The sequence below is a fragment of the Labrus bergylta genome, chromosome 14, assembly GCF_963930695.1.
Source record: "Labrus bergylta chromosome 14, fLabBer1.1, whole genome shotgun sequence".
Classification (NCBI taxonomy): Eukaryota; Metazoa; Chordata; class Actinopteri; order Labriformes; family Labridae; genus Labrus; species Labrus bergylta.
In genome coordinates, this window is record NC_089208.1 from 14590833 (window position 1) to 14616029 (window position 25197).

The 25197-nt window shown below is 38.4% G+C and overlaps 1 protein-coding gene across 2 annotated transcripts in view; it reads left to right on the plus strand.

The window, feature by feature from the left end:
* Positions 1-24789, plus strand: part of LOC109995642 (glucocorticoid receptor) — a 63671-nt gene extending 38882 nt beyond the window's left edge. Inside the window, exons 3-10 of one of the 2 annotated variants that reach the window (XM_020649437.3) lie at positions 2859-3040; positions 4633-4659; positions 9158-9274; positions 11871-12143; positions 14244-14388; positions 16028-16158; positions 19422-19579; positions 20147-24789. In XM_020649437.3, the coding sequence (XP_020505093.3) occupies positions 2859-3040; positions 4633-4659; positions 9158-9274; positions 11871-12143; positions 14244-14388; positions 16028-16158; positions 19422-19579; positions 20147-20299 (1186 nt within the window). In that variant the 3' untranslated portion in view covers positions 20300-24789. The remainder of the gene's footprint in view (positions 1-2858; positions 3041-4632; positions 4660-9157; positions 9275-11870; positions 12144-14243; positions 14389-16027; positions 16159-19421; positions 19580-20146) is intronic. The other variant, XM_065963117.1, reaches the window with a different exon arrangement.
* Positions 24790-25197: the final 408 nt, after the last annotated feature.

Genomic DNA, 25197 nt, shown 5'->3' on the forward strand with positions numbered 1-25197 from the left:
TTGACATGCTTTGCCACATCAAATCGATTTTTCAGAGCATGGACTAACACAAAGAACTCTAATCAAATATTAGCAATACAACGTGTGTTAAAGATTTGGGCTTTACCTCACTTCTCTCTCACATACACACACTTTGAGACAAACTGGTTACAATACTGATACACTTTGAATGAAGGGCTTTTACTTACTAGTAAACTTACTAGTACTCTCACAGTGTGGTAAGATTACTTTTTAGACTATCTGTCACACAGAAGAGCTACAGCTTTAACCTATCAAATAGCTTCATTAAACATCTTTAGAAAGGGAAACCCTTTGCCTTCAAAGGTTATTGATATTATGATACCATTCTAACTTTAGTCACTCGCTGTTTGGCCAGGCTATCATTAGCACTGTACGGCTCGTTGTCGCATGGGCTTGTCATTACTCTGTTACTTTTATTCACTAATGCACACATAAACAAACTCATACACACATACACACACACACACACATACAGTCGCTCCTCTTACTCTCTGCCTGCAGTGCACATGAAGGCCTCCTCTCTCCTACTTGTATTTTGACGGATGCTCAGTGGGGGAAATATCATGGTTTTGAATGTCTGACAGCACACCACTGACATTTTAATACTGTCTCCTCTCATGACTGTAAACAAAACTCACGTTTCATTAGATCTATTTTTAGCTCGCCAACGTCTCGGCTTCACTATGTTGATAACCATTTCTTCTCATACTTTTTTGTTGAACAGAAATGTGTTACCATCGTTGTATTAACTGAAATTAAGTTCATTCATGCAGCTACATTTAAAAACAGCTTAAGCTGACTAAGTGCTGTACAACACTCTGCTCAAATGCCTGTGTATGATGTAAACAACTCCGCACCAACGGCATGTGAAATAATGATCGCGTGACACAACCAATCGATAAACAAATAGGTTGCCAACACTTTCTTATGGATTTCATCAATTCGTTGTTGCAGCCTGTAGTTGAATTATTCATGTTGTTTGAACAAACCTGGGTGTTTCTTTCTCACTTTTGCATTAGTGCTGCAAAATCTCAATTTTATTGTTGATACAACATGAGCATACACAGCAATAACTTTGTTATAATAGGTATGCTTTCACACAGTTAAGATGCAGTCGTAAAGCTCAAGCTACCTATTTGTTCCCTTCAGATTATTTGGTGCCATTTCAGTGGTGGAAACGATGCTTATTGGATAGATTTAGCATTAAGGTGTTGTGTAGATCTTGATGAACAGCAGGTAGACATAAAAAGAGTGAAAGCTACTGTAATATGCAGTCTTTAATTTTGATTTATCCTATTTTAAACACATCCATGAACTAGCTGTTTACAACAGTGTGATTGGGTTTTTTTTTTTAACAGATGACTGCCCGAAAGTTAGAGATTCCTCACTGTATGAAGGCTGTTTGCATGTACTGGAAAGGATCTTTTCTGGTTCAGCATAAAGCTACGGCTTAACTCCTTTGGATTGTCTACAAAGATCCATCACCTCCCCCTTGGACTCCCTCCAACTTGTATAAGCAAGTGTCGTCTTTCCAACGACCATGAGGGCCCGGCCAGTTTAGGTCATGCTTGTTTGGGGAGACAAGTAGGGGTGGCTCATGGGCTGTTAGATAGACACTTAAAAGATTCATTTGTATTCTGTCTTCACTCCTGTGTTGCAAACAGGGCTGCTTAGTTCTAAAGCAAAGCAACAAAAGTGGTTAAACACTTCAAGTGTGAGCTTGAATAATGATGCAGGACCAGAAGAACCAGGGCTATGGTATCTATTGGCCTGAATGTAAAGTCATTATCAAGCTTTGCAAGCCAGCGCTGTTACATAATGCCCATATACATTTCAACAAGTGTGCTGCCAAAACAAACAAGGGAGAGAAGGTTTAAGCTCTTCTAATGCGGTAGAATTCCTGTCATGGATTACACAGCGGTGTCAGTCTAACACTAGTCTGGAGTCTGTTTGGCCAAAACACGCCTCTTAGACCTGACATTCCCTCAGTGTACATGCTGGCACTCTGCCCCCCATACATCTGACAAATTGGTGTCTGTGCCTAGTTGAGCTTCACGCTGCCGTTCAAGCGTCTCGGAAACTTGAAGTGTAATTATAGACAGTGGATGATAATGACAGCTCTATGCGTGTGCCTGCAAGTTTCTGAAGAGGTTCAAACGTGGCTTTCATGTGTAACGTAATAAAATTGGAGGATTGGAGGGAGATTTAGAGCTTAGGAGAGCTCGCTCCTTTGATAGGCTTGATTGTGTTTGGGTAACTTGTTGACACATTAAACACAGATGAAAAAAAAAAGGTCAGTGAGCAAATCAAAAGGAACAAGCCATCAGTTATATCAAGTTTAGGTCAGAGGACTTCAACTGAGGGCAACCTGGCTGCCAGTTACAGTGAAGTTAAAGCTTTCCATCATTGTTCTGTGTTGTAAAAAAGTCGCTTCATAGCTAATCTATATTATATTTCTCTTTTTCCATTCAAGACATTTTAGTACAACGTTTTTGGAAACTGTTACTTTTTTGCTCAAGCCTCCTGTAGAATCTGAATCAGGATCCAAACTTATTCCAATTACACATACATTTAATTTTTCCGTAGATATAAGACACATGGAACTAAGAAAAGGCAACGTTTTTGTCTGTTTTCTGTCCAAAAACCGTCCCTTTGTGAACTGGATTCATCCAATGGGTTTTCACGTCTCCTAGCAACAACATTAAATGCCATCTAGGCCGTCTGTACTGATAAACCTGCGGTCTCCCTCCCGCCTTAAAATAACCCCTAAAGTTGCTACATTTACATGTAGCTCACTCGTCTTTACATATTCTTCTCTTTTTCTCCATCTCTTTCAGTATGCAATCCAGCTCATCATCGAGAGCAGCAGAGACCAGCACCTCAAATGCCTCTGGCCAATCAAAGCCCGGCGGTCAGACGCACAAGATCTGTTTGGTGTGTTCAGATGAGGCCTCGGGATGCCACTACGGGGTCGTGACCTGCGGCAGCTGCAAGGTGTTCTTCAAGAGGGCCGTTGAAGGTTGGTCTCAGACAGCCTGACTTGAATTCTTTTTTCTTGTTAACACATGAATGACTTTAGTGTAAACACTCAAAACTAATGTTAGATTGAGCCAGTATGTGAAAATTACAACAAAGTGTGATCTTTTGCTTGAAAAAGATGACTTATAGCTACATTTAAACAAGATTGTAATGAGATTTGCATATTCATCATGTCAGTATATTCTACACAAGCTCCCACACCCTTGTACGGATGCACCTGATAGCGACAGCAAGCATCCATTATCTTTGTACATTTTGTCCATTAGATTTTCATTTGTTTGAGGTACTTAGGATTTGCTCATGGAGCTATTGTACAATATACTCTGTTTTCCTTCTCAAAGGCAGCAGAGAATTTAATTATTTTTCAAATTTTTAGGTCAACGTGGAATAGTACAGCTCTTGTTGACCTTCAGGAAATGCATGTCATGTACCTGCCTTTTTATGGGGTTATAGTACTAGTCCTGACCTTGCATGTCAGCGCCTACTCCTCTCTTGCCTGTCTTGTTTGTCCTGTATCAACGAAGAGTTAGACTTAGAATTAACTTTGATTGACAGAAACATATTGCTAAGGGAGTAACAAAAAGTTATTTGATAATTATTACTGCCGTGATACTTTCCTGATTTATATGGCATTGCTTAGTAGAGGAAAGTATTATCTTGTGCTTGTAATACATCCCTTCTTCTGCTTGGCTTCACAAACATCTGGGGCATTCAAATGCAGTCGATTTTTTATCCCAGGAAAAGCTGCGTGAGAACTAACTGCCTCGGCGAAATCTCGAGCTGGGAGTGTCAGGAATGCGAGTGACAAACGGAGAGTAATTTGTATTTCTGCCCTGCATTCCATCTCCCTTCTGCTTGTCATGGCTTCTGTTCATTTTCTGCCAGTCAAAAGCTGTCCTAATACAGTAGATAGGTTATTAGTTTGAAAGGTAATGCGTCAATTGGTGATGGCATTTATCTGGATTTTGGGGTAACGCTTAGGTTAACAACTCTGCTACTAAATGCACAAAAATGAGCCAAACTAATCTCTTGTTTCAGTGCCAGTCTGCAGACAGAAATTCTTGTTTCTTTTCTTTCTCTTGCTCTTAAGTTCACACTCTCGATTTTGTCACTTTCGGTTTTACTGTGACTACTGTTTCTAGTGCAGTAATGCAGTTAGTGACAAAACTTACAGTAAGGAAATCACTCTTGGCAAAGCGGGATGTAGACTGTTTGTCTTCTGCTGCACTTCAGGACAAAAACATATTCGCAATTTTGAATATGTTTTGGTTTTCTGAGGCTACTATTACGTTAGAAAATGAACATAGAACCAGAAATACAGATAAAGAGTAAACCTGTAAATATAAACACTTTATTTGAGATAGACATTCTGCTAAAGTTGCTTGTTATTTTTTATCCAGTGTATGAGCTATTTAATATGTTGCGCTGGTTTAAATGCCAAGCACTTAACCTGAACTTGTATTTTCAAAAGGGATGACCACAGTAGCAACTGAAAAAGTCATATGTGTTATTTTTGTTTCTCTCCCCCTCCCCCCTACACTCCATTCTCCGGTCGTTGTCTCTGTGGTGAAGGATGGAGAGCACGACAAAACACAGATGGTAAATAAATGCACTTTTAACAATAACAATAATGAAAATAAAAAAAATGATGATTATGATGATGGTAGTCCTGTCACCTCTGATTTGCCCATGTGCTTGTTATTCCTTCAACACTGATATATATGACCAATCTGCAGACACATGCAAAGCCTTTCCTGCCAGCTCTGTGTTAATGCATGCAAATGTTCTGACTTGGTAATTCAAGTCAGTGTTAAATGCCTGTCAGTGATTTTTTTCTTTTTTGTGGGCCTACAATTTCTGCCTGGATTGCTCCACCTCAGCTACCTCACAGGTGGTGGATCCAACAGTTACAACCGCACCCTGTCTCTAATTAGGCCCATTGTTCTGCACTTGACCCACATCTGCCTCCTGGGATCTGATGTCAGAAATCACCTCTCACCTTTTTTCCACCTTGTGCTTTATGTTTCTTAATTTAGTTTGCCTGTCACTGTTTCTACTTTTACATGTCTTCAGACCACACCCCACTTTTTTTTTTTACTCCTATGAACATCATGCTGTTGTTTTTGTCAATTGAATTACACATACTTTCTTTTTTTTTTTAAAGCTAACAGAGGCTATTTTGTTAGCTTTTTTTCTATGCATTTTCAGATGGTCCAGTTTGTGATTTAATGGTATAATTTACTTAAAAATAAACCACCGCTGGATCCTTAAATTTAATCTGCACAATTTTGAACTTTTTCTGTAAATTATGAACACTTGGGATTGTTGGAGGTGAGGGAAGGCAGTGTGTCTGAGACAGATTTCTACATTATTTATTTACTGGGACTCAACTTTTTTTTTTTCACTAAAACCCTTTAACTATATTTATTAACACAAAAATCTTCCACCTACCACCACAATTAACATTCTGGTATGTTCACATAATAATCAATAAAGTTACTTCCTTCCATCTTTTTTAAAACTCCTTTCCCTACATGCCTTCTAATATTTTTTGGCAGTAGCACAAATCAGTGTAAGTTCTTTGTCTTCGCTGTAGGAAGATATACTGTAGAATCAGTGGTTAATTGTTGTTTTGATGCAAAAATGAACTGCTAAATTTGCAAAGCAGTCCTATTTTAAGGGTTAGTTAATGGAAAAAAGATATATCAGAAATGGCTTGGATTGTTTCCAATATTTGAACATGATTGGGGTTTGAGGCCTTCAATAACATGCATCATTTGGCTTTACCCACCTCTGTTAGTAAGAAACTTTAATGACTACCGCATTTGATCAGATTGTGATTAAGTTGTTTTTGTATCAACATTTACTTGATTTTGCCTTTCACATGTAATCACTAAGGTTAAGTAACTCTGGACTTCAATGCAATGAGTTAACAGTGGTAACAACTGGCCCACTGTGCAAGCATTTAAGCTGCAGCCCTACATGCTAGTGCTAGCTATAAACCTAGTAAGTAATCTCCCCCTGTCATGGTGATACAGGCCCCTGTTGGCAGGCCCCTGTTGGCAGATCAGGGCAGGATGTCAGTGGTATTCAGCTGGCACTTTTGACACCACATATGGCTGTTTACGGCATTGTTTGCAATGAATTCTGTGATATCAGTCATGGCTGCAACTGGCAGTGCTCAGGCTGTTATCTTGCCATCACACCAGCAACCCTGAAGATAAATGTAGGGCTGTGTTGAACACGACTATTGGGTCCTAACCAAGAAAACCTTTTTTTGTAACAGTTATGCAAGTCTCTAGTATGATATATTTATAAAACAGTGCTTGCCTCAGTCTGATTAAAGTATTTTTAAGGCTTCTGCAAAAAATCGATGAAGGGCACTGCTGATCTGAAATGTCATTAAGCTGAGCTAATCATTTGCTTGATGTCCCAGATTCACTGTTTACTGGTAATCATAGTACATGCTGGTAGGCTGCTGTATTAGGCTCAGGATTCACTCTCTTTTCAGCATACAGGAAGGGGCTACACTATATATAGACAGTTATAGATATGCAGTCAAGAAAGATATATCCTTGATGATAATGCAGGGTTTAGAGTTTAGCTTGAAATAAGCATCTTGAGTTAAAATAAAGTTTGATGATATTGATAGAAAAGTAATCCTTTTTTGAACACTTTAGATAAATAATTGTAACGCTTTTGTTTCATCCACATCCACAGCCCTGCTAATGTTTATTAGTTTATCATCTTCTAAATCTTTGGTTGGAGTCTTTGGTCCATGGTGTGACCTAGCTGTTGCAGCTTCTCATCTCATTTTCTAGTCGGATTGAAGATAAATGATGAACATATTTGTGTTAACTTACATTACTGGCCCGAAGCAGGGATCAGCATTTACCCAACAAGGACAAGAAAGATTGAATCTGCCTGTTATTAATTGAAGGGGTTAAGATTTTTTTATTTTTATCATTGCTTACATTTTTATCACAGGACAGTTGTTGGTTAGCCCAAAGAATCCTCAGATGTTTCATTTACAAAATACCAATGGATGCAAACTCTCAAGAATGGTAGTGTACATACAAAACACAACCAGACAACTTGTGATTCTTTGGTTTCTTTATGTCCCTGCTTGGTCATAAGAATCATAAGACATTTAATTGAACTCATTGGTAGAAACTGAACATAGTGTCCAAAACTGGGTTGGCATCGTTACAATGATGTTTATGATTTTCTGAATACAAAGGCAGCTTTTGATTTACAGAAAATACCGTAGTTTATGCCTGTGGGATGTTGTTAAAAAGGAAAAGAAAAATTACTCTCTGTACAGTGTTGTTTTGACATTCTATTATATGGCGCCAGCAGCAGTATTATTGAATGCCCTTTGGTTCAAAAAGCTGCATCAAACACATGATATTTCAAAGATCAGTAACTGTGTTTTACGTCTCAAAGGGCATTTGTCAGATTTGGCACTCTCGACTTGAGTCGAGTGAGGAGCGCCTCAGTTTGTGTGGAATAAATGAATGAAGGACAACTGAAGGGCGACGTGGTGAAATATTAACTGTGTCATAGTATTATAATGTGTACATCATATTAGAAATTCAGTGTCATTCTTAAAACCATGAAGAGACTGCATGTAAACATGATTCTATGCTTTGAATTATTGTATCTTCTGCTTCTGCCTTTCCTTGCTGGGTCATACTTTTTGTCTACTCAATCACATGTGATGCTTTGATTCTTACACTTGTGCCAACACACCTACACCTAGGCTGAAAACACTTATTTTATGTTGCCATGCAATACTGTATTAACCCAGTAGGGTATGGACTTTATTCTAATGAGGGAGTTTATAAAACAATTTGAACAAAGATAGTCTTTTAGTTTTGACTGAAACAGCTGTTACCCTATAAAATTGAAATAAATTAGTCAGCAATTTGGAATCCAAAAGGGGAAGACGTAAATGTACTGTTTCAGTATGACTGTGTTTGTCCCTCATACAGCTTATAAAGTGTCAAAATGGTTCAACTTCAGTTAGATGCAGCACAGATCCAGTGTCAGTTGGTCAAATCATATCTCTTTAACACACCTGCATGGCTTGCACGATGTTTTCAGTTAGAAGTCAGACATCACAAATTGAAATATTTTCACAATGATTATTTCATACATACCCACATTCATGTTTGAAGTTAATGTAAATCTCTATCTGCAACAGCTTTTGCCATTGAGTTATATTTCTAATTGTGACTTCCTGTTACCGTCGACCAGTAACTGAAGGAGGTAGAAAAAACTTGAAATGAATACATATATTCACTGATATTACATAACGTGAAGTGTTCAATTCTTCCAAATCACTGCCCACAGTCTCTTTTGCAACTGTGAAAAACAGTCTTACCAGCTGTAGGAAGTTCTTTGTTGGCTGAGTGACTCATCGAGCACATCAGAGGTGATTCGAGTTAAACACGACAGTTATATTTCACAGAACAACTGTCATAGTGAAACTTGAAAAAAAAGATGACCATGAAATGTTTTTTTAATAACGTAATAAAAGACACTTCCTTGTTAATGTTTGTCTGACTGATAATGTTACACTTGTGACGAGATGAGATTCATGTGACACTCCCTGGGGCTCTGCAATGGAAGTGTGTTAAAACAAGCTGTTTGCTTTTTTTAGGCTTGGTATAGTAATAGCATGAAAACCGGTTATGAAAACAATGACTTCTGCAGATAACATTCAGAAGTTGTCTCTCAGTTAAGTTTAGCATGGGTTCATTTTCCCATATACTAATCAGTAGTAGTCATATATCTATTCAGCTAGCAAGAGAGACACAATAGGAAAGGGTTCTTAGTTTGTGAATACAAGTTTTCCAGTTGGACTACATAAGCCATAATTTAAATGTGGGCTGTGTCTGATTGTTTGGCTGAAATAGCTCTTTACACAATCAGAGATTATGCTAAGTGTTCTAAGTACAGACTTGAGGAAGTGAGGCTGTAAAAACCATTAGGATGCCACAGGCTTGTCAGGCTTACTGTAGAATCAACAGGTTATTGTGGTCATAGTACACACCGCTTACAATAATCCCTCTCTTTCCTCTCCTCTGTCCAGGCCAGCACAACTACCTGTGTGCAGGGAGAAATGACTGCATCATCGATAAGATCCGGAGGAAGAATTGCCCGGCCTGTCGCTTCAGGAAATGTCTTCAAGCCGGAATGAACTTGGAAGGTAAATAGTCTGAGCCACCTTTAAATCACGTCCGGACTAATTGAGACTGACATTTGTGTGGAATTTTCAGCTGAAGTGGAACATGTGGTCTGTGGAGAAATTTAGCAAAGTGGCTTTTTTGACGCAGTGCACATTTCCCGTTAAACATATGATTCAAGCTGGCCCTTAAAGCATTTTTCCCCATATACACTTATTGGAAAGAGCAGCTATAAAGCCATGAATACCTTTTCTTTAGCGTCACAAAAACCCCTTGAGCCGCCCCTTGAGCCGCCAGTGACATTTAAAAAGTCTATATGAGTTATTTTATTAAAATATTCTACTTCTCATCTACTCGGAGCCAACAGTAAGTCAGCTAGCTAGGCTGCTGGACATGCTCTGATGGAAAAGGACTCAATGGGTAGCCTGTGGTGGCTCTGCTGCCTATGTACCCTGGGAGCAACTTTCATAAGGAAGAATGGGACACCACCTTTGTACATGGTATCCTCTCCCCCCTTTCTACAAGTCATAGTGGAATAATGAAATCAATCAATGCAATGTATTAGTTTGGAGTTTGGGTTTGAGTTTTGCATCTGTGCGCGTGCATGCGCAGAGTGTCTGTGATTGTGCTGTTCTGAACATGTGTACTGGTATGCAGGCCCAGCTGAATATAAGACCGTCCTCACAAATATTGACCTATTTATAATCCACTGTGAAGTCACAACCCATAGCCATCAATCTTTTATCTGATTCTACTTAATGGGATAAAAGTTTTGGACCCAAAGTGCAACAATTACATTGGATTGAGGTTTCGGAAAAAGCAACAGGTGAAGCACAATATCTGCTAAAGTGCTTCAACCTTTGTTCTTGTATTATAAAGAGAGATCATAGCTTTAAAAAAAAAAAAAAATGTTATCAGCCTTTAGTGACATTACGTGTAAACAGTCCAGTGTTTGTCACACAAAGGTGAAAGCAGTTTCAAACACAGAGGGAGAAACAGAAAGAGAGATGGTTTTGATGGACATCAGTGCATCAGTGGATGCACTCCCACCAGAAAGGCTCTTAGTTGCCATAGAAACGCCAGAAGAGGAAATAAAAAAAGGTAGAGTAGGAAAAAACATGTTTTTTCACGGTAACCTCTCAACTCCTGACATGTTTTTCACATTTAGAGGGCGCAAATGGCTAAATGATGCCCAGACATCTATTCTGCTAAAAAAACAAAAACAAAAAAAAAAACACAGCAGTTTGCATCGCTGTTATTGCACTCAAGAGAAGAGTAAAAACATGAAAGAGAAATTGAATGGTTTTATTTTTGTGAATCAGAAAATATATGGTTTATGCCTTGGCACAAACCAGCACTTCCTGGTCACCAATTGTATATAAATATGGACAAGACTTGTCCCCGTGCTTCCCATCGTACAAAAGTGAAGCTAAAATTGCGCCCTTGACTGACGCTGACATATTGCACATTTTTAACAGTAAGTGTTGGCTCGGGGAGCCAATCAATCTACCAACCATAACACACATTTAACCCATCAATGAAATGGCAATTATCCATCAGGTCAGTGCAATCCACAGTACAACAGATTTTTGTGTTGGTTTGAAGCAGATAGTTCAAGGCTATAGAAAGTTCAATGACTCTTTATGTTAGTGTTTTTTACATTTCTTCTCACTGCTAACCAAGAAGAAAAGTGAACACTTAGGCAGGCATATATCAATATGATAAGGACTTACTCTAAAGATAGAAACTATACTAGAGGACGTGGACTTTATATGAACTCTTCTGCAGCCAGTCAGTAAGAGGAGTTTTGGGGAGCTTTCATGTTATCCATCTTTTTATGGAATCTATTTTCACAGTCTCTTGACCTATTTGCAGGTTTATTTAGGCTCATTGATTTTGAAGTTATTAGAGAACACTTCAACAAGCAGGTTATTGTATGACAAAAACACGTGTTATACAAAGGACAAAGGTCTTGTAAAAAATGAATTGTTATAACATGTAAAATAAGAAAACTATCTAATGCCTGTGTTAACCTCTCTATCAGCTTTGATTGATGTCTTGTGAGGATTCTTGATTATAAGACACATAGGTGAGAGGCAGTGGAATGTGAGCTTCAGTGGGTTTGTAAGCAAAATATTTATTTGTTCAGGAATCAAACAAGACTGGTTGGTTATCAAAAGTAAAAGACGGAACATTTATACCTTTTGCCGCATCATGTTTCATAGCTCCAGCTTCCTGTCTGTTGTATGGATTTGCTGTTTTGTGAATTAGATAACCCCTCTCTGGTTCTGTGATTTTTGATCTGTCCAACAGAATCATTTTAGGATTAGACTTTTGTTTCTCGGACATTTGAATGTTTGTTCAGTGTTTACCCACACTTCATAGACAGAATGGTTAAAAAAAATGACACGTTGGATGAATTCAAAATTAAAATAATGATTCCAATCTTACTGATGTATCAAAATCACGATCAGGATTGAATACATCGCAACACATTATAACACCATATGCTGCGATACGATACAATAAATGAGATACCACACGTTACACTTTACTATCCTCTATCAAACTGCATGTCTTCTTCTAATCCCCCTCCTCTGTCCTGCCCGGTCCCTACAGCAAGGAAAAACAAGAAGCTGATCAAGATGAAAGTGCAGCGACCCGCTGGATCATCCGAGCCTCTCAACAACATGCCTGTTCCAGTCATCCCCAGGTGCATGCCCCAACTCGTGCCCACCATGCTGTCTGTGCTCAAGGCCATCGAGCCAGAGATCCTCTACTCGGGATACGACAGCACACTGCCTGACACCTCGTCGCGGCTCATGACCACTCTGAACAGGCTGGGAGGACAGCAGGTCATCTCTGCAGTCAAGTGGGCAAAGTCCCTGCCAGGTAAGAAAAATCTCCTAACCGTGCCTTGCTTTTGGTTTGGGTTACATGCATGCCAACACCAAAGCAAAGCATGTCATTGGTGGTATTTCTAGATTGTAACTGAGACTCATGGGTGGCTGAGTTGACTGATCGAAAATAAAGTCTTTTTTTTCTTTTTATACATGCGGCTGCTATAGGAAGTGATATCACTTTTTAGATCAAATGGGAAATGTCCTTGGTTGTTTAATGCAACACTCCAAATTTGGCTTTTTGCATACAACAAAAGAAAGCTTTTTTTATGCCCTCAAGTTAGCAGAACATCTGCTAGCCAGCATTGTTAGCATTCTTCCTCTAAACTAAAGGAGTTGCCACAAGTAACCTGCAAATTTATGTAAAGTGTTTGAATTAGCATAAGAGAAATTGAACATGATTTCTTAACAGCCCTTTTGTCTTTGAGTTACTCTTAGAGATTACAACAGGTGTTTATACATAACTTTTGTCAGAATTGATACGGTCATTCAGATTAGGCCTTCAGCTTCAAGCCCATTAACAGATTCATGCGATAATGAGACACACAAAAGGAGCTGTAGCTTAGTTTCATCAATTGGCTGATTTAATGAAGGGTCGGCTGGCAACCAGTTGTTTGCCGTAATTAGTGGCCATTGTAGAAGTTTTCATGTCGCTCACTTATAACTTTATATAAAAATACGATTGTCTTTTCTCTTCATGAAAACCCTTGACATAGGTAGACGGGAACAACAGATGTTCTTGAACCTTGTAATAAAAAGTTTGACCTGCGTAACGGCTGAATCCACAATTACAGACTGAAGCGGAGAGTAATGGAGGCTCATGAAAGAGTAATTCACTTTAGAAACCTTGCTTTTTCAGAGTGGTATAATTTTTATCAGGACGTGACCGAGGTTAATCAGCTTTTAATTTGCAGATAGACGAATTTTCAATAATAATCCACTTATCTATTGAGGAAATATTCTTTTTTTCTTCTTTTCAGAAGTGAAGCAGGTCAACATAATCAAAGAATAGCTGCAGTTTATCCCTGTTATCACAACAGGTGCAAGCTCCCACTAAAATTTGGTTTTGAAACCAAATATTGTGGGGGTTCAGTTCAGAAAGAAGTGTTTTAACCAGTATTTTTGTTTTCCCAGCGATAAAATACCCAGCAAAATTTGTGTGCGAAAGTAAAAAAAAAAAAAAAAAACATTGACAGGTTTGGAGACTCACCAGTTAGATTTCTACAAAGCAATACTGGAAGCACAAAGAGGTTGGAATTTAAAGCATTCATGCTGGTTGTTATCATGAGAAAGAAGGCATATGACTTGATAATCACTTAAAGTATGTGCTCAGAGATGTTCCACTCTCACTCTGATTTTTACATTTAGTCACATCAAAGAATAAAGGTCAGATCCCTCAAACAAAATCCTTCAATGAATCCATGAAGTAAAACGTTTCTTTTTGTTGCTGCTTTGTTTGTGTGTTTGGTGTGTGTGCTTGTATGCGTGTGTTCGTCAGTATAATGAGGGGCAAATCTGGCTCACATCTTATGTGAGCATTGTCCATAACTGGCGGCCTGCCAAAATGATTGTGAGGGAACGCTCTGAGGGGTTGGGGTGAGGGGTGGCTTTTACATAACAAAGCATGGTTTCAAACAAATGTAATGTGAAAGGACTTTTTTCATGTGCAGTTCCACTTGTATAGTTTTGACAGTGTGGAAACGACTGAAGTTTAATTCAAGTCCAATTTGAACATTGGCTTAACTAGATCTTTTTGGTTTTATTGGAGCATTGTAATTTAGTTTTTAATGATGCATCTGACAATCACTTTTTCTTTTGTTCAGTGTTTCTGTATCTCTTTGAGAACAAGCAATTATATTATGTTTTGTGATGAAACAGAATAGGTTAATATAATCAATGGAAGAAAGTGCAGCAGTACCATATTATGGAACATCTTTTTTTCTCAAGCTGCAGAAACACTTTAATCTGTTGTGATCGGAAAAATGCTGTCTTCATAGAAGGATAATTACTCTAAATAGATTTCTGTGTGATAATGAGTTTTGCATCTCTTTCTTTGTGTGTCTTACTAACTCACTTCATTGGACTTTCCTAGGCTTCCGCAACCTGCACCTGGATGACCAGATGACACTGCTGCAGTGCTCCTGGCTCTTCCTCATGTCCTTCAGCCTCGGTTGGAGGTCGTACGAGCAGTGTAACGGCAGCATGCTCTGCTTCGCCCCTGATCTCGTCATCAACAAGTACGTATCACAGCCAGCTGCTGTATTTTTATGCGCAACAATTTGTCAGGCAAATTTATTATGCATTTGGCTATTTCAGGTTGTCACTCTCACTTGGATTTCTTATCGCTCTGCTTACACAGTCACCCATTTGTCTTGCTCACATTGGAGATTTGGCAGTTTGTGCGTGTGAAGATGTTAAATCAGGTGAAGAGAAGCAGCAGGCGACACTTTCTTTATCAGAAGAAACACATGGCCGTCTGCTCCCTCCCCAGGCCAACAGTGTAGATATCAAAGACACAGGCTGTGGGACAGATGTAAATGAACATTACAAATAAGAGGGTGGTGAAAATCCCCTAAAAGATGGTTCAAATTATCCCAGGTCTAATCCATTAATTTAGCTCTGTGCTAGGCTAGTGTAGCATTAAAAACAAAGAAAGCCTGTTGGACACACACACACACACACACGCACACACACACATACACACCACAGAGGAGGCTGCTGACATGTTGTCGAAGCTAAAACAAAAAAAAAAAATGTTTTAAATGAAATGTATAAGAACATCTCACTTGATTTATTAAGCAATATCATTTGGAAAGAAGACACTAATTCATTATAATAGCACATCCAGAAATCACATTTCTCACTGAGACAAATGAAAGTACATTAATGACATACTGAGCTGGAGAGTAAATAACCTTCTGTGGTGCCTGGAGGCCTCAGGTAATACAGCTGCGTGTTAATTACACAGCCTTGTTACTTAAACAATCACTGCCTGTGAAATTGATTGTGCTTGAAAGTCTCTGCTCTTGCCAACGTCTATGAAGTCTATAGAGAAAACAGCATCATGCCAAGGCTAATGTACTGTGAGCTTGTTTGTTTGCACCGTTTCCAGCTTTTGATGGTCAGACTTTGAATACTCGTGATGAAACAGATCTGTCCATTATTTGACAAAATGACACAACGTCATGCTTCCCCTACTAGCCAACATAAACTGTTATGATTCTGAAAAGCTAGCATGCTGCAGTTTGACGGTTGGGCTTTCATGTCTTTGCTTTTAAATTTATGATCCAGGAACCATTTTACTTTGAAAAATACGATTTTGTTTGCATTCAACAGCCTGAGCTTCTGTGGCATTTCCAAGTGTCAATATTGCTTACCTAAATGATACAGATAGAAAAAGGTGTATTTTGTATTCCCTTTTTTTTTTTTTTTGAAGGAGAGGTCTAAGCTGTGAAGAGTAACTCCCAATAGACATACAAAACTCAAAGCAGGTTTAAAATAGATATCAAAGGTCATGTAGTCCAGTGCCAATAGCACTGTGGTTGGTCAGCCCTAAACCCAAGGCTACATACCGTTTCTTCAACATGTGCTGTGTTTATTCTAGAGGTAGAAGGTAAAATTGGCTGTGTGTGTGTTTGTGGTCCTGAGGTGTGGAAAGCCATCAGTCCTGATTTCACTGTCTGGTGTCCCAGCTACCCAGCTATAAAGCTTCCTTGCTGGGGCTGACTGGGAAGTGAATAACAGGATAAGTGAACGAGCTTCAAGTCTAATCTGTCTGTCTTTCTTTTCCCTCCCCCGCCCGTATCCACCGCTGATCTCTTTCCCCCCTCACCTCTCTTTCTTCCCTCTCCCTTTCCCTCATTCTCCTGTTTTTAGAGAGCGTATGAAGTTGCCCTTCATGAACGAGCAGTGCGAGCAGATGCTGAAGATCTGTAACGAGTTTGTCAGACTGCAGGTGTCCTATGATGAGTACCTGTGTATGAAGGTCCTGTTGCTGCTCAGCACAGGTAATGGAAAACACTTACCTCTGAAAAGTCACTGCAATTTTTGCTGCTGTATCTTCCATCACACAACACTGCAGCCTTTTCATTGCAATGTCAAGTACTCTCAATATGCCACTGAAGGATAGTATTATACTGAGGGGACTGGGAGACACTGCATCATGGATGCATTTTTTTTACTCAACAGTATTGATGCAAATGGATTGATGACTACATTTGTTTTGGTGTAGTTTTATTTAATGATATGTTAATATGTAAGCAGATAGGGTAGTTATACATGTATAAAGGAACAAATAAATGAACTCAAATGTTATTGCTTTTTTATTACATATTACTTTACATTTAAATAAAAATATATAGAAGTACAACACATTTCCTACATATGTTAAGTGTTGTTTGATGAGACTAATAAGGCTTTGAAATCAATGCCGTACAAAATGTACAAAACTTGCAGTTTGATTTAAAACGAGATACTGTTTATCACGTGTGGTTTATTCAGTTTAGTCTCAAAGCTTGTTCACTTTGCAACACTGTGTTTTGACAAGTGTGTGTTTTGATCTTTAAGTTCCAAGAACGCCCAAAAATAAGCACTTCTAAATACAGAATATTATATAATTGTTGTGTCTGATTACTGTCTGCACTTTGAACCAGTTGAGCTGCTTCTTATAAAGAACCTGTTTCTTTGTCCCCATGTAGAATATAGTCCAACTATCTGCTGAGTGAAAGCACCATGTGTAAATGTTTTGCTTCTTTTTATTAATCCTCACAATTATGCCGTGGACTTTTAAAAGTTTCAAACACTTTTTTCACATTGAACACAAGTCTATTGTTTGGATTTTATCGTGTCTTTTTTTCTAATGTTTTTAAGACACTTCTTTCATGGCACATCTATTTTGCACCAAATTAAGCATCAGGCATTTCTTTACAAAGAAAAAATGAGACATCAATACATCAAAAAAGACTGAACTGCAGCATGAATTCTTTGTTTTTTTGTTGTTGCTTGTTGCTGTTACTGTTGAAAAGATGAGGGGCATCCAGCATTTTGTGAAAAAGTGGATCTCAACACTTCTCAGATCTGAACACTGCAACACTGTATTTCAAAATGTGAACTTTACTTTCACAGGCCTTTCACAACAACTTTATCACTTTGTAAGGTTCCTTGAAAACTGTGTTTCTGTGAAAGTACGGTTTGTTCATCTTCTGAAATCACTGACTCAGTTGAGAGGATCTTTAAGTAAGGTACTTACAACTCTGTACAAAGCTCATGTTTCTCCACATTAAAAGAAACAATTGCAGCTGTGTCCTGTACACGTAAATTACAAATCAAAACATTTTTAAATCAGATTTAAGTTTCTTACCTCAAAGGGTAAAATGCAGTTGCTATTTGGCCAAATTGCCTAAATGAGAGTGCAAAATTAAAATACCTCATTACAATAAAACCTTGCCTCCTATTTTGATGACTTTTTTTAGCTGAAAGAAAATTAGGTTTAGAATTGATTTTTTCTCTTCCAGTAGGGTTAGGGTTAGGTTTTTTTTTCTTTATATTCTAAATGCCTCTATATTTGCTTGAGTTTCTTTAAAAGGGAGGGATGAGAGAAACACATTAAAGGATGGACTCTGACCAGAAGAATTTAAAAATGTTCCTCACCTTCCTTTCTTCATGCAAATAATAGTTACAGTAGCAGTTGGCTATGAGTCAAACTATGTGATTAGCACCTCTTAAATATCTAGAAAAAAATACACAGCATGAAGAAAGAGTTACAAAATCCAACATTTTTCTTATTATGTAAATTTGCACTTAGCTGTGGAGGAAGGCATTCTTCCTTCCTCTTAGCTCAAAGGATACACTTAAGATGTGATATGCTGGTTATGCGGAGGAAATGACATTTCCATCCTGAGCCTTGGCTGCATTTTCCTACCTGAGAGCTATTTCCATCTGTCCACCTCAGGGATTGAGCTGCTGTCAGTCAGCACATCTCATGCTTCTGAGTGAAAATTAAAGGCACCTATGGGGCCACTTGAATTTATAGCTCTGTGCAAGACACCTGTTTATTTAAGAAATTAGTCTTAAAGTTTAAACCCTTCCCCATACTTTGAGAAATGTAAAAACAAAGTCAGGATGGGATATCTCTTTTAACCCTCACCCATTAAACAAATATCTCCTATAAAAAAAAGTCAGAGTTTAGAGCAGGAGAGCAATCTGTTTGTAGTCTTTTATAAAAAGTCTCTTAGCCAAAGCTGAACATGCATAATGATGAGGCCCAATAGAACTAGCACTGTGGTATCTCTCCCAGATAATGTAAATCAGACAGTAATACACCCCAATCCTGCCCTCTGTGGTTTTGCATAATCTCAGGGCTAGGCTCTGTGGCTTTGCCTGGGCCGGATGCCAGGCACCAGACTGACATGAAGTCTGCCATGTGTTGACACAGTTGTTATGGCGACTGCAAATTGATGTCTGTTTCAGTTATTTGGTGGTTTTTAGCATCTTCTTTTTTTTGCAGGAACCAGTGCTGAAAAATACACACTCTACATGTAGAGTTCATGATTTTGTGAAGTGTGTGTCCAAATATTTACTGCTCCTTTGAGATTTTTTTTTTTTTTTTTTTTTAAATCTGGGCCTCGTCACTTGTGAAACACACCCCCTGTTAGCTATTACTCTAGCTTTAGTTTAGCATATTTTCCACTACCTAATGCGTTCTGGTTAGGAGGTGCCTGCATGCATGTGTGTGTGTGTGTGTGTTTAGCGTGCATCTCCTAAGAGGGTCCTCGCTGTGGTCCCAAACAATATATTTTAATGAAGTTTTAATGCCGCTGGCTGTTTCCTGCATCAAAGAACAGGATGAAAATCAGACTAAAACATAGCAACATAGCTGATGGATTTTCAGTTTGAGACAGATGTTCATATGTGCATGACCTGTCGTCCAGATGGCAGAGCAGATACAAAAGTGTAACTTCATGCTAACTACATGGCTGTGTTGTAGGGATTCAGTAAACCTAAAATGTTGTTTTTTTCTTATTTAATCAAAGATAAAACAGCAACACAGTAGATTTATAAAAAAATAATCACATTTCATACCCTCCCCTTTGTCAGGATGTAAAGGGGGATTGACTCACATCAGTGTTGGTGGATTTATTTGATAGATTAGCATTTTAGCATATGATAGCATTTTATACGTTTTTTTTTTATCACAGGGTTTCAATGATTTTGCCATTCCTGCAAACTTGCTAACTGTTATGTCTGTTTGTGTTTGTATATGTGTGTGCAGTACCAAAAGATGGCCTGAAAAGCCAGCCAGTGTTTGACGAGATCCGTATGACGTACATCAAGGAGCTGGGAAAAGCCATTGTGAAGAGAGAGGAAAACACTAGTCAGAACTGGCAGCGCTTTTACCAGCTAACTAAGCTACTGGACTCCATGCAGGAGGTTAGAAAACACACACACACACACACACACACACACACACACGATATATCCGGATCACGCCCCTGGTTCAGAACTGCTTGTATTATTATTTGAATAGAGGATGCAATTCATTGAAGAAAAAGACAAAAAAAAAAAGATCAGTGACACAAATTCAATCCTTTTGAAAGATTTGTGACCTGTTGCACCCCTAACATTTAGAGTTTCTTGCTTCTTTTTTTAAAACCTTTTTTTTTTTTCATGCCAGTCAAACTTAATGAATCATAGCTTGTGGTTAAAGTGCATCAGTATCTCAGAGTTCAGCTGAGTTCCCTGTACCAAACTGATTAGTGTAAAACCCTGAAGAATACACTCGCAGAGCCCACTAAGTGCATAATGTTCCAGTCGAATCCGTTACATGCCGTCTCTACATAAAGCCTCTTAATTGCAGAATTAAAAACCTCCTGTATATAGACCTGAGGCTCATTTCAAGATAATCCTGCAAATTAAAAAAAAAAAAAAAAGAAAGAAAAAAGTTTTTTAATATCTAATGAAGTCTCATTAATCTGTCTGTGTCTCTTCCTCGTCCAGATGGTGGAGGGTCTTCTCCAGATCTGTTTCTACACCTTTGTGAATAAAACCCTCAGTGTGGAATTCCCTGAGATGCTGGCAGAGATCATCACCAACCAGATACCAAAATTCAAAGACGGGAGCGTCAAGCCTCTGCTGTTTCATCAGAAATGACTGCCTTAAACTGTGAAGCAATGCCTTAAATTCAGCCCTGCCCGTGTACCTCTCGGGGGCCCCGAGATTTCGCCCCTGAACTCTAAGCCTTGGCTTGTCCTGCCTCCCCTACTGCTCTGTTTTGATTCCTCCAGTTTTCCCAAGCCCCCCGTAGGAATTCTGCCACACCCCACCAGCCATTCAGCCAAATTTCGGAGCACAATACCTGCCGCCTCATGCCTTCTTATCCTGTCTAAGGTTTGGCTAAACTATGCTAGGAAGCCTCTCAGCTGACCTGAAGCCATTCTTCTCGACTAACCAGGAAGAATTTTTGTCCTCCAGAGGAGAAATATTGGCTGGTATGTTGGCAAGAGGCCCCTCAACCCCCCCCCCCCCCCTCCGTCCACAGCCATGTCCTCACAGATCTAATGCAGTTTCTTTTGGTGGCTGCCTGCCTATTTTCTCTCTCCTGCCACTTGTGTTTTATTGCTGATATTGCTGACAAACCAACACCTAGAAACACCTTTCCCTCCATCAACATCAATCTCACCCTGCCGTCCTGCTCACCTGATAAGCAGCGTGTTGAAGCTCGCCCCAAGTTCAGTCCCACTGCTACTCTGCTCACCTGCCTCGCCCATCAGTGTTTGCCCCCCACAGCTCCACTGCGCACAGAATGTTGTGTTCAATTGTTTCGGTTTCCAGAGCACTCGGCATTGAAGGGGATAAACAGAAAAATTAGAACTCACTCTGACATTGGAGAGTCTTATTTGCACCCAAGGAATCAAGGATGAACTGTTTTCAGCTGCAAAATCAGTTATCTTCTCTGAAATTGTAGAATCCGACCAATGGTAGAAAAAAAAAATCAGCTCGAGGAATATTCTTTTGTTTTATTCATTTCTGACCACACACTTACGCACACTAACATAGAAAATGTATACGAGGACACACACTCACTCAGTGAAATGTTTACACAGGATGTATCTGAGAAGGGAAAAACAGTGCCTTTTAGCTTTCAAAGCCATCCTATATAATCCCGTGTTGTTTTGCAAAAGATTCTAACCTCGACATCCGTCTGCATATTTCTCCTGTTTGTTTTTTTTTTCTCTCCAAGCAACCGTTGTGGTGTTTTTAATGTGGGCAGCTCTCTCTGTTCTGGACCTTAAATGTGCATCGTAGGAAAACAGCATATGGTACAAATAGGATATATGTACATCAGTATGAAATATGAAGATCTTAATTATAAGGATTAGGTCTTAAAAAGAATGAGAATAACATATAAACGACAGAAAAGAATGAAAAGATGTTTTTATGTCCCCAAAAACACATTGCATGTGTTTGCCCTTTTCCTCATGTGAAGTCAATTTGATAATTCTACTGTATTTCTCAATCAGTATTGCATAATTTTAGAGTATCCAGATTAATATTATATATAAAAAGTTAATATAAATGACACATCAAGATCCTTTTTATCTAACAAGTTTTAGAGAGGCTGCATCCAGCTTTGTGCTAAAATGGACACCACTGGAATTGAAACAAGGCTGTCTAATGTTGTGTAACATTTATTATTTTTAGGGCTAGAATAATCAGTCAGTTGTTAATTGGGATAACATTTTCAACAAACCCTGTTCAATTTATTGATATGCAATTGCATAATTGCAACCTTGTGGCTGAATTTCCACAGCGTTTCTATTTTGGTTTTCATTCAACCTTACTTTAAAGTTTAGTTTTCTAGATCTCACTCGGAGTGACTTATGGCCAAGTAGGACTGGAAATAATGCTGATGGAACCTGTAAGATCACTGGACTGGATTTTAAGCAGCATTAAAACATTAAGTGATAGATTTGAGATGATCTCAGAACGGCCGAATAGCTCCAAGTTTAGTAACCAAGTCAAACCAAACCCAGTTTGGTTCAACCAACATCCCCATGTAGGACTCCCAAAAACAGAAGGAAAAAAAAAGACATTCAACAACAAGATATTTCTGAAAACACATTTTTAATGACTTTACCTGTCTGTGAAATATGCCATTCCACATCAAATACATCCTATAATCAGGTTCATCTTAAAGTGTTTACATCAACAGCTACTGAGGTATTTATTCTTTTGACCAGCCCAAAATATAAAGATGGCTATGAAGATAATTAAACAGAAATCTATTTATTTTGTATATGAGATGTAAAATAGAGACACCCAAAATCGATGGAACTTCTGTTCTTGGCACAGGATTTAATCTCTTAAAGTTTATTTTTTTTTGGATTAAGATGACTTCGGTCCATGAAATTTGTGAATCAAAGCTCAGGCTATGAGTGATCACATCACCTCGATGTGATCCACTAGTGCCAAATGTATTAAAAGAGAGATTTTATGCCTCCTTTCCTGGAGAAGTGAAAAAAGTAATTATTCGGATGGAATTCAACATGATGTGGTTCTTGTTACTGTGCTCGAGAGTGCTCCTTTAGTCCAGTATCACACCGACACCAGCTTAAACTTACTGATTGTTCTCCGAGAAAGTGTATGACAGACTTTTTTTATGGAGATGCACAAACACATTGTATTTTAAAAGATTGCAAGGTCAGCAGGAATATCTGCTGCTGTCAAACAGGTGGTGGTCAGCACTTGGTGCATTTGTAATCAAAAAAATGTATGTGTACCAACTAATGTGATGGCCAAACCAAAACACTGACTGCACAGTTGTACAAACACAATCCTCCCCCCTCTTAGCAGATATGCTTCTATTTTCCTCTGTGTTTCTTGTAACTGCCTCTATGCCTACAATGTCGACCTTATACATTCTCAAATATTTATTCTGAATGGTACTCATCCCTCCGCCCATAATCCTGAATTGCAGTTAGCAGACCAGGTAGCAGGTTGCCATGGAGACAGCTCATTTGTGTGTTACTTACAGCAAACAGCACAGCGGGCTCTGGCCGAGTACGAGCCACTATTCAATAAGAGCCATCATGTTATTAATCAGCCATTCTGCCAAAAGGATGGTCATGTACTGTGCAGGCTTTCAGCTTTCACCTGCTTGCTCGCTCTCGTGGCCTTGTGCTGTAAGGAGAAAAAAAAAAAAAAAAACCAATCCGCTCACTTCATTGTGGATTATTATTCGGGGAATATTTGACAAAACTGTCTCTTTGTTTGGGTAACTTTTGCAAACAGTATTACAGTCGTTTCCCGGTGGTGGTGCTTCAGAAAACCAGCTTTAACGTGTTGATGTAACCTAAACCCTGCTCGTTTCTAAATGGCCATAGGTGTTTATAGCAGCGCCGACATAACCAGTGCAATGTAAACAGTGTCTATTATTACAAACTATTTTTACATAGACATAACCTCTATACTCCTATACACTTTTTCTCTTTTAACTTTCAACTACTTGTTCGATTAAAGGCCTTGCGAAAGGGAGACAGAGAGCCATAGAAATAAGATTTCAAATCAGGAAATAGATAAACCCTTATCAAATATCAATACTTTTGGAGATTGATCTATTGTAAAAAAAAAAAAAAAAGAAAGAAAATATTTTCTGTGATTTTGAATACATCAGCTTGATCCTCTTTGATATGAATTATTTTACCCAATCCTTTTTGTATATTAAATGACTCGAGAAAGTACATATTTTTTTCATTTGTGTTTGATAAGGTAGACGTGTTGAATACATTAGGAAGTGTTAAACATTTTTTGTCTTGTGAAGTAAATGTAAATTCTAAGAGTCAACGGGAAAGTCCACATGAATGCTAACTGTGTTTAAAAGTTATACGGAAACGAGGGAGGGAGGGAGAGAAGGGTGAGACAGGCTGGAGGAGTGTTTTTGTGTTGTGTAAGTGACCAAAGCAGAGGAGAATTAAAAAAAAAAAAAACAACTAACAAACAGAAGTATTCAAGCAGTTACATTTTAAGTAGCACTTATCCAACTTCTAGTACTTTCTTTGTTTTGAAAGGTATCTTTTGTAAAAGGTCCAGGCTTTTGGCTCCCATGTATATTGCTGTGAGGATTTACTGGTCACAAAATAGAAAAAAAAAGAAAAAAAAAAAGTTGAACCTCCGCGTGAAAGTAAATCTACCAGAGCCTGACAGAATTGCACTACCCTCATATTGGTTGATAAATTCTATTTTGTATAAAATACATGCAAATATTATCTTTTAAGATTAAGGGCAGATCATGTTTCACTGGTACATATGGCTATGGCTTTCATTGAAGTCTGTTTCGCTCATATTTCAGTTCTGTAAATGTAATCCGATGTAAAAACAACCAAAAAACATAAAATGTTTGTTTAAAAGAAACGATAGCTTGTTTTACTTCTGTAATACACCTCTTCTGTAGTCAGTGTCGATATTTTCACCTATTTGATTAAATGTTGAATTCAGTTACCTGTGTTGTTCTTTGACATTGGATTTGGCTTCGTGTTGGAAATGACTTGGAAAATGTTTCCTTCATCGCAGGTGGAACGTGGATATTCAGAACAGATTAGTTCAAATATTATACACAATAAAGTTTCCTGTTTTTCAAGGCACAGCGCACATGTTTTATTTCTGCCCTCTCACATTATTATTTATGTGCATAAGAATAAAATCTAAAAAGTATATGAACTTTGTATCTATTGAAGTATATAACACCAAAAAAAGGGGAATTATGCTTTTGCTTATAAAAAGGACTAGTAGTGATGAGGAACATATCATCAATATGTCACTTCCAGACCCCGCGGATAGCTCACTGAATCAGTTCCATTAGTTTATTTAGTGCAAAAACAAACCTAATCCTAGAGGACATTATGTGCAGGAGATATTTCTTAGAAAGCATCAGCCGTTTAGTGATTTCCCAGAGTACGGCGAGCTTCATGAGTGGAGACACTAAAGAAGTTGTGAGCACACACATGAACTGATTAAGAGCTATTTTTTTCCACATTTCTGCTCGTGTGAAA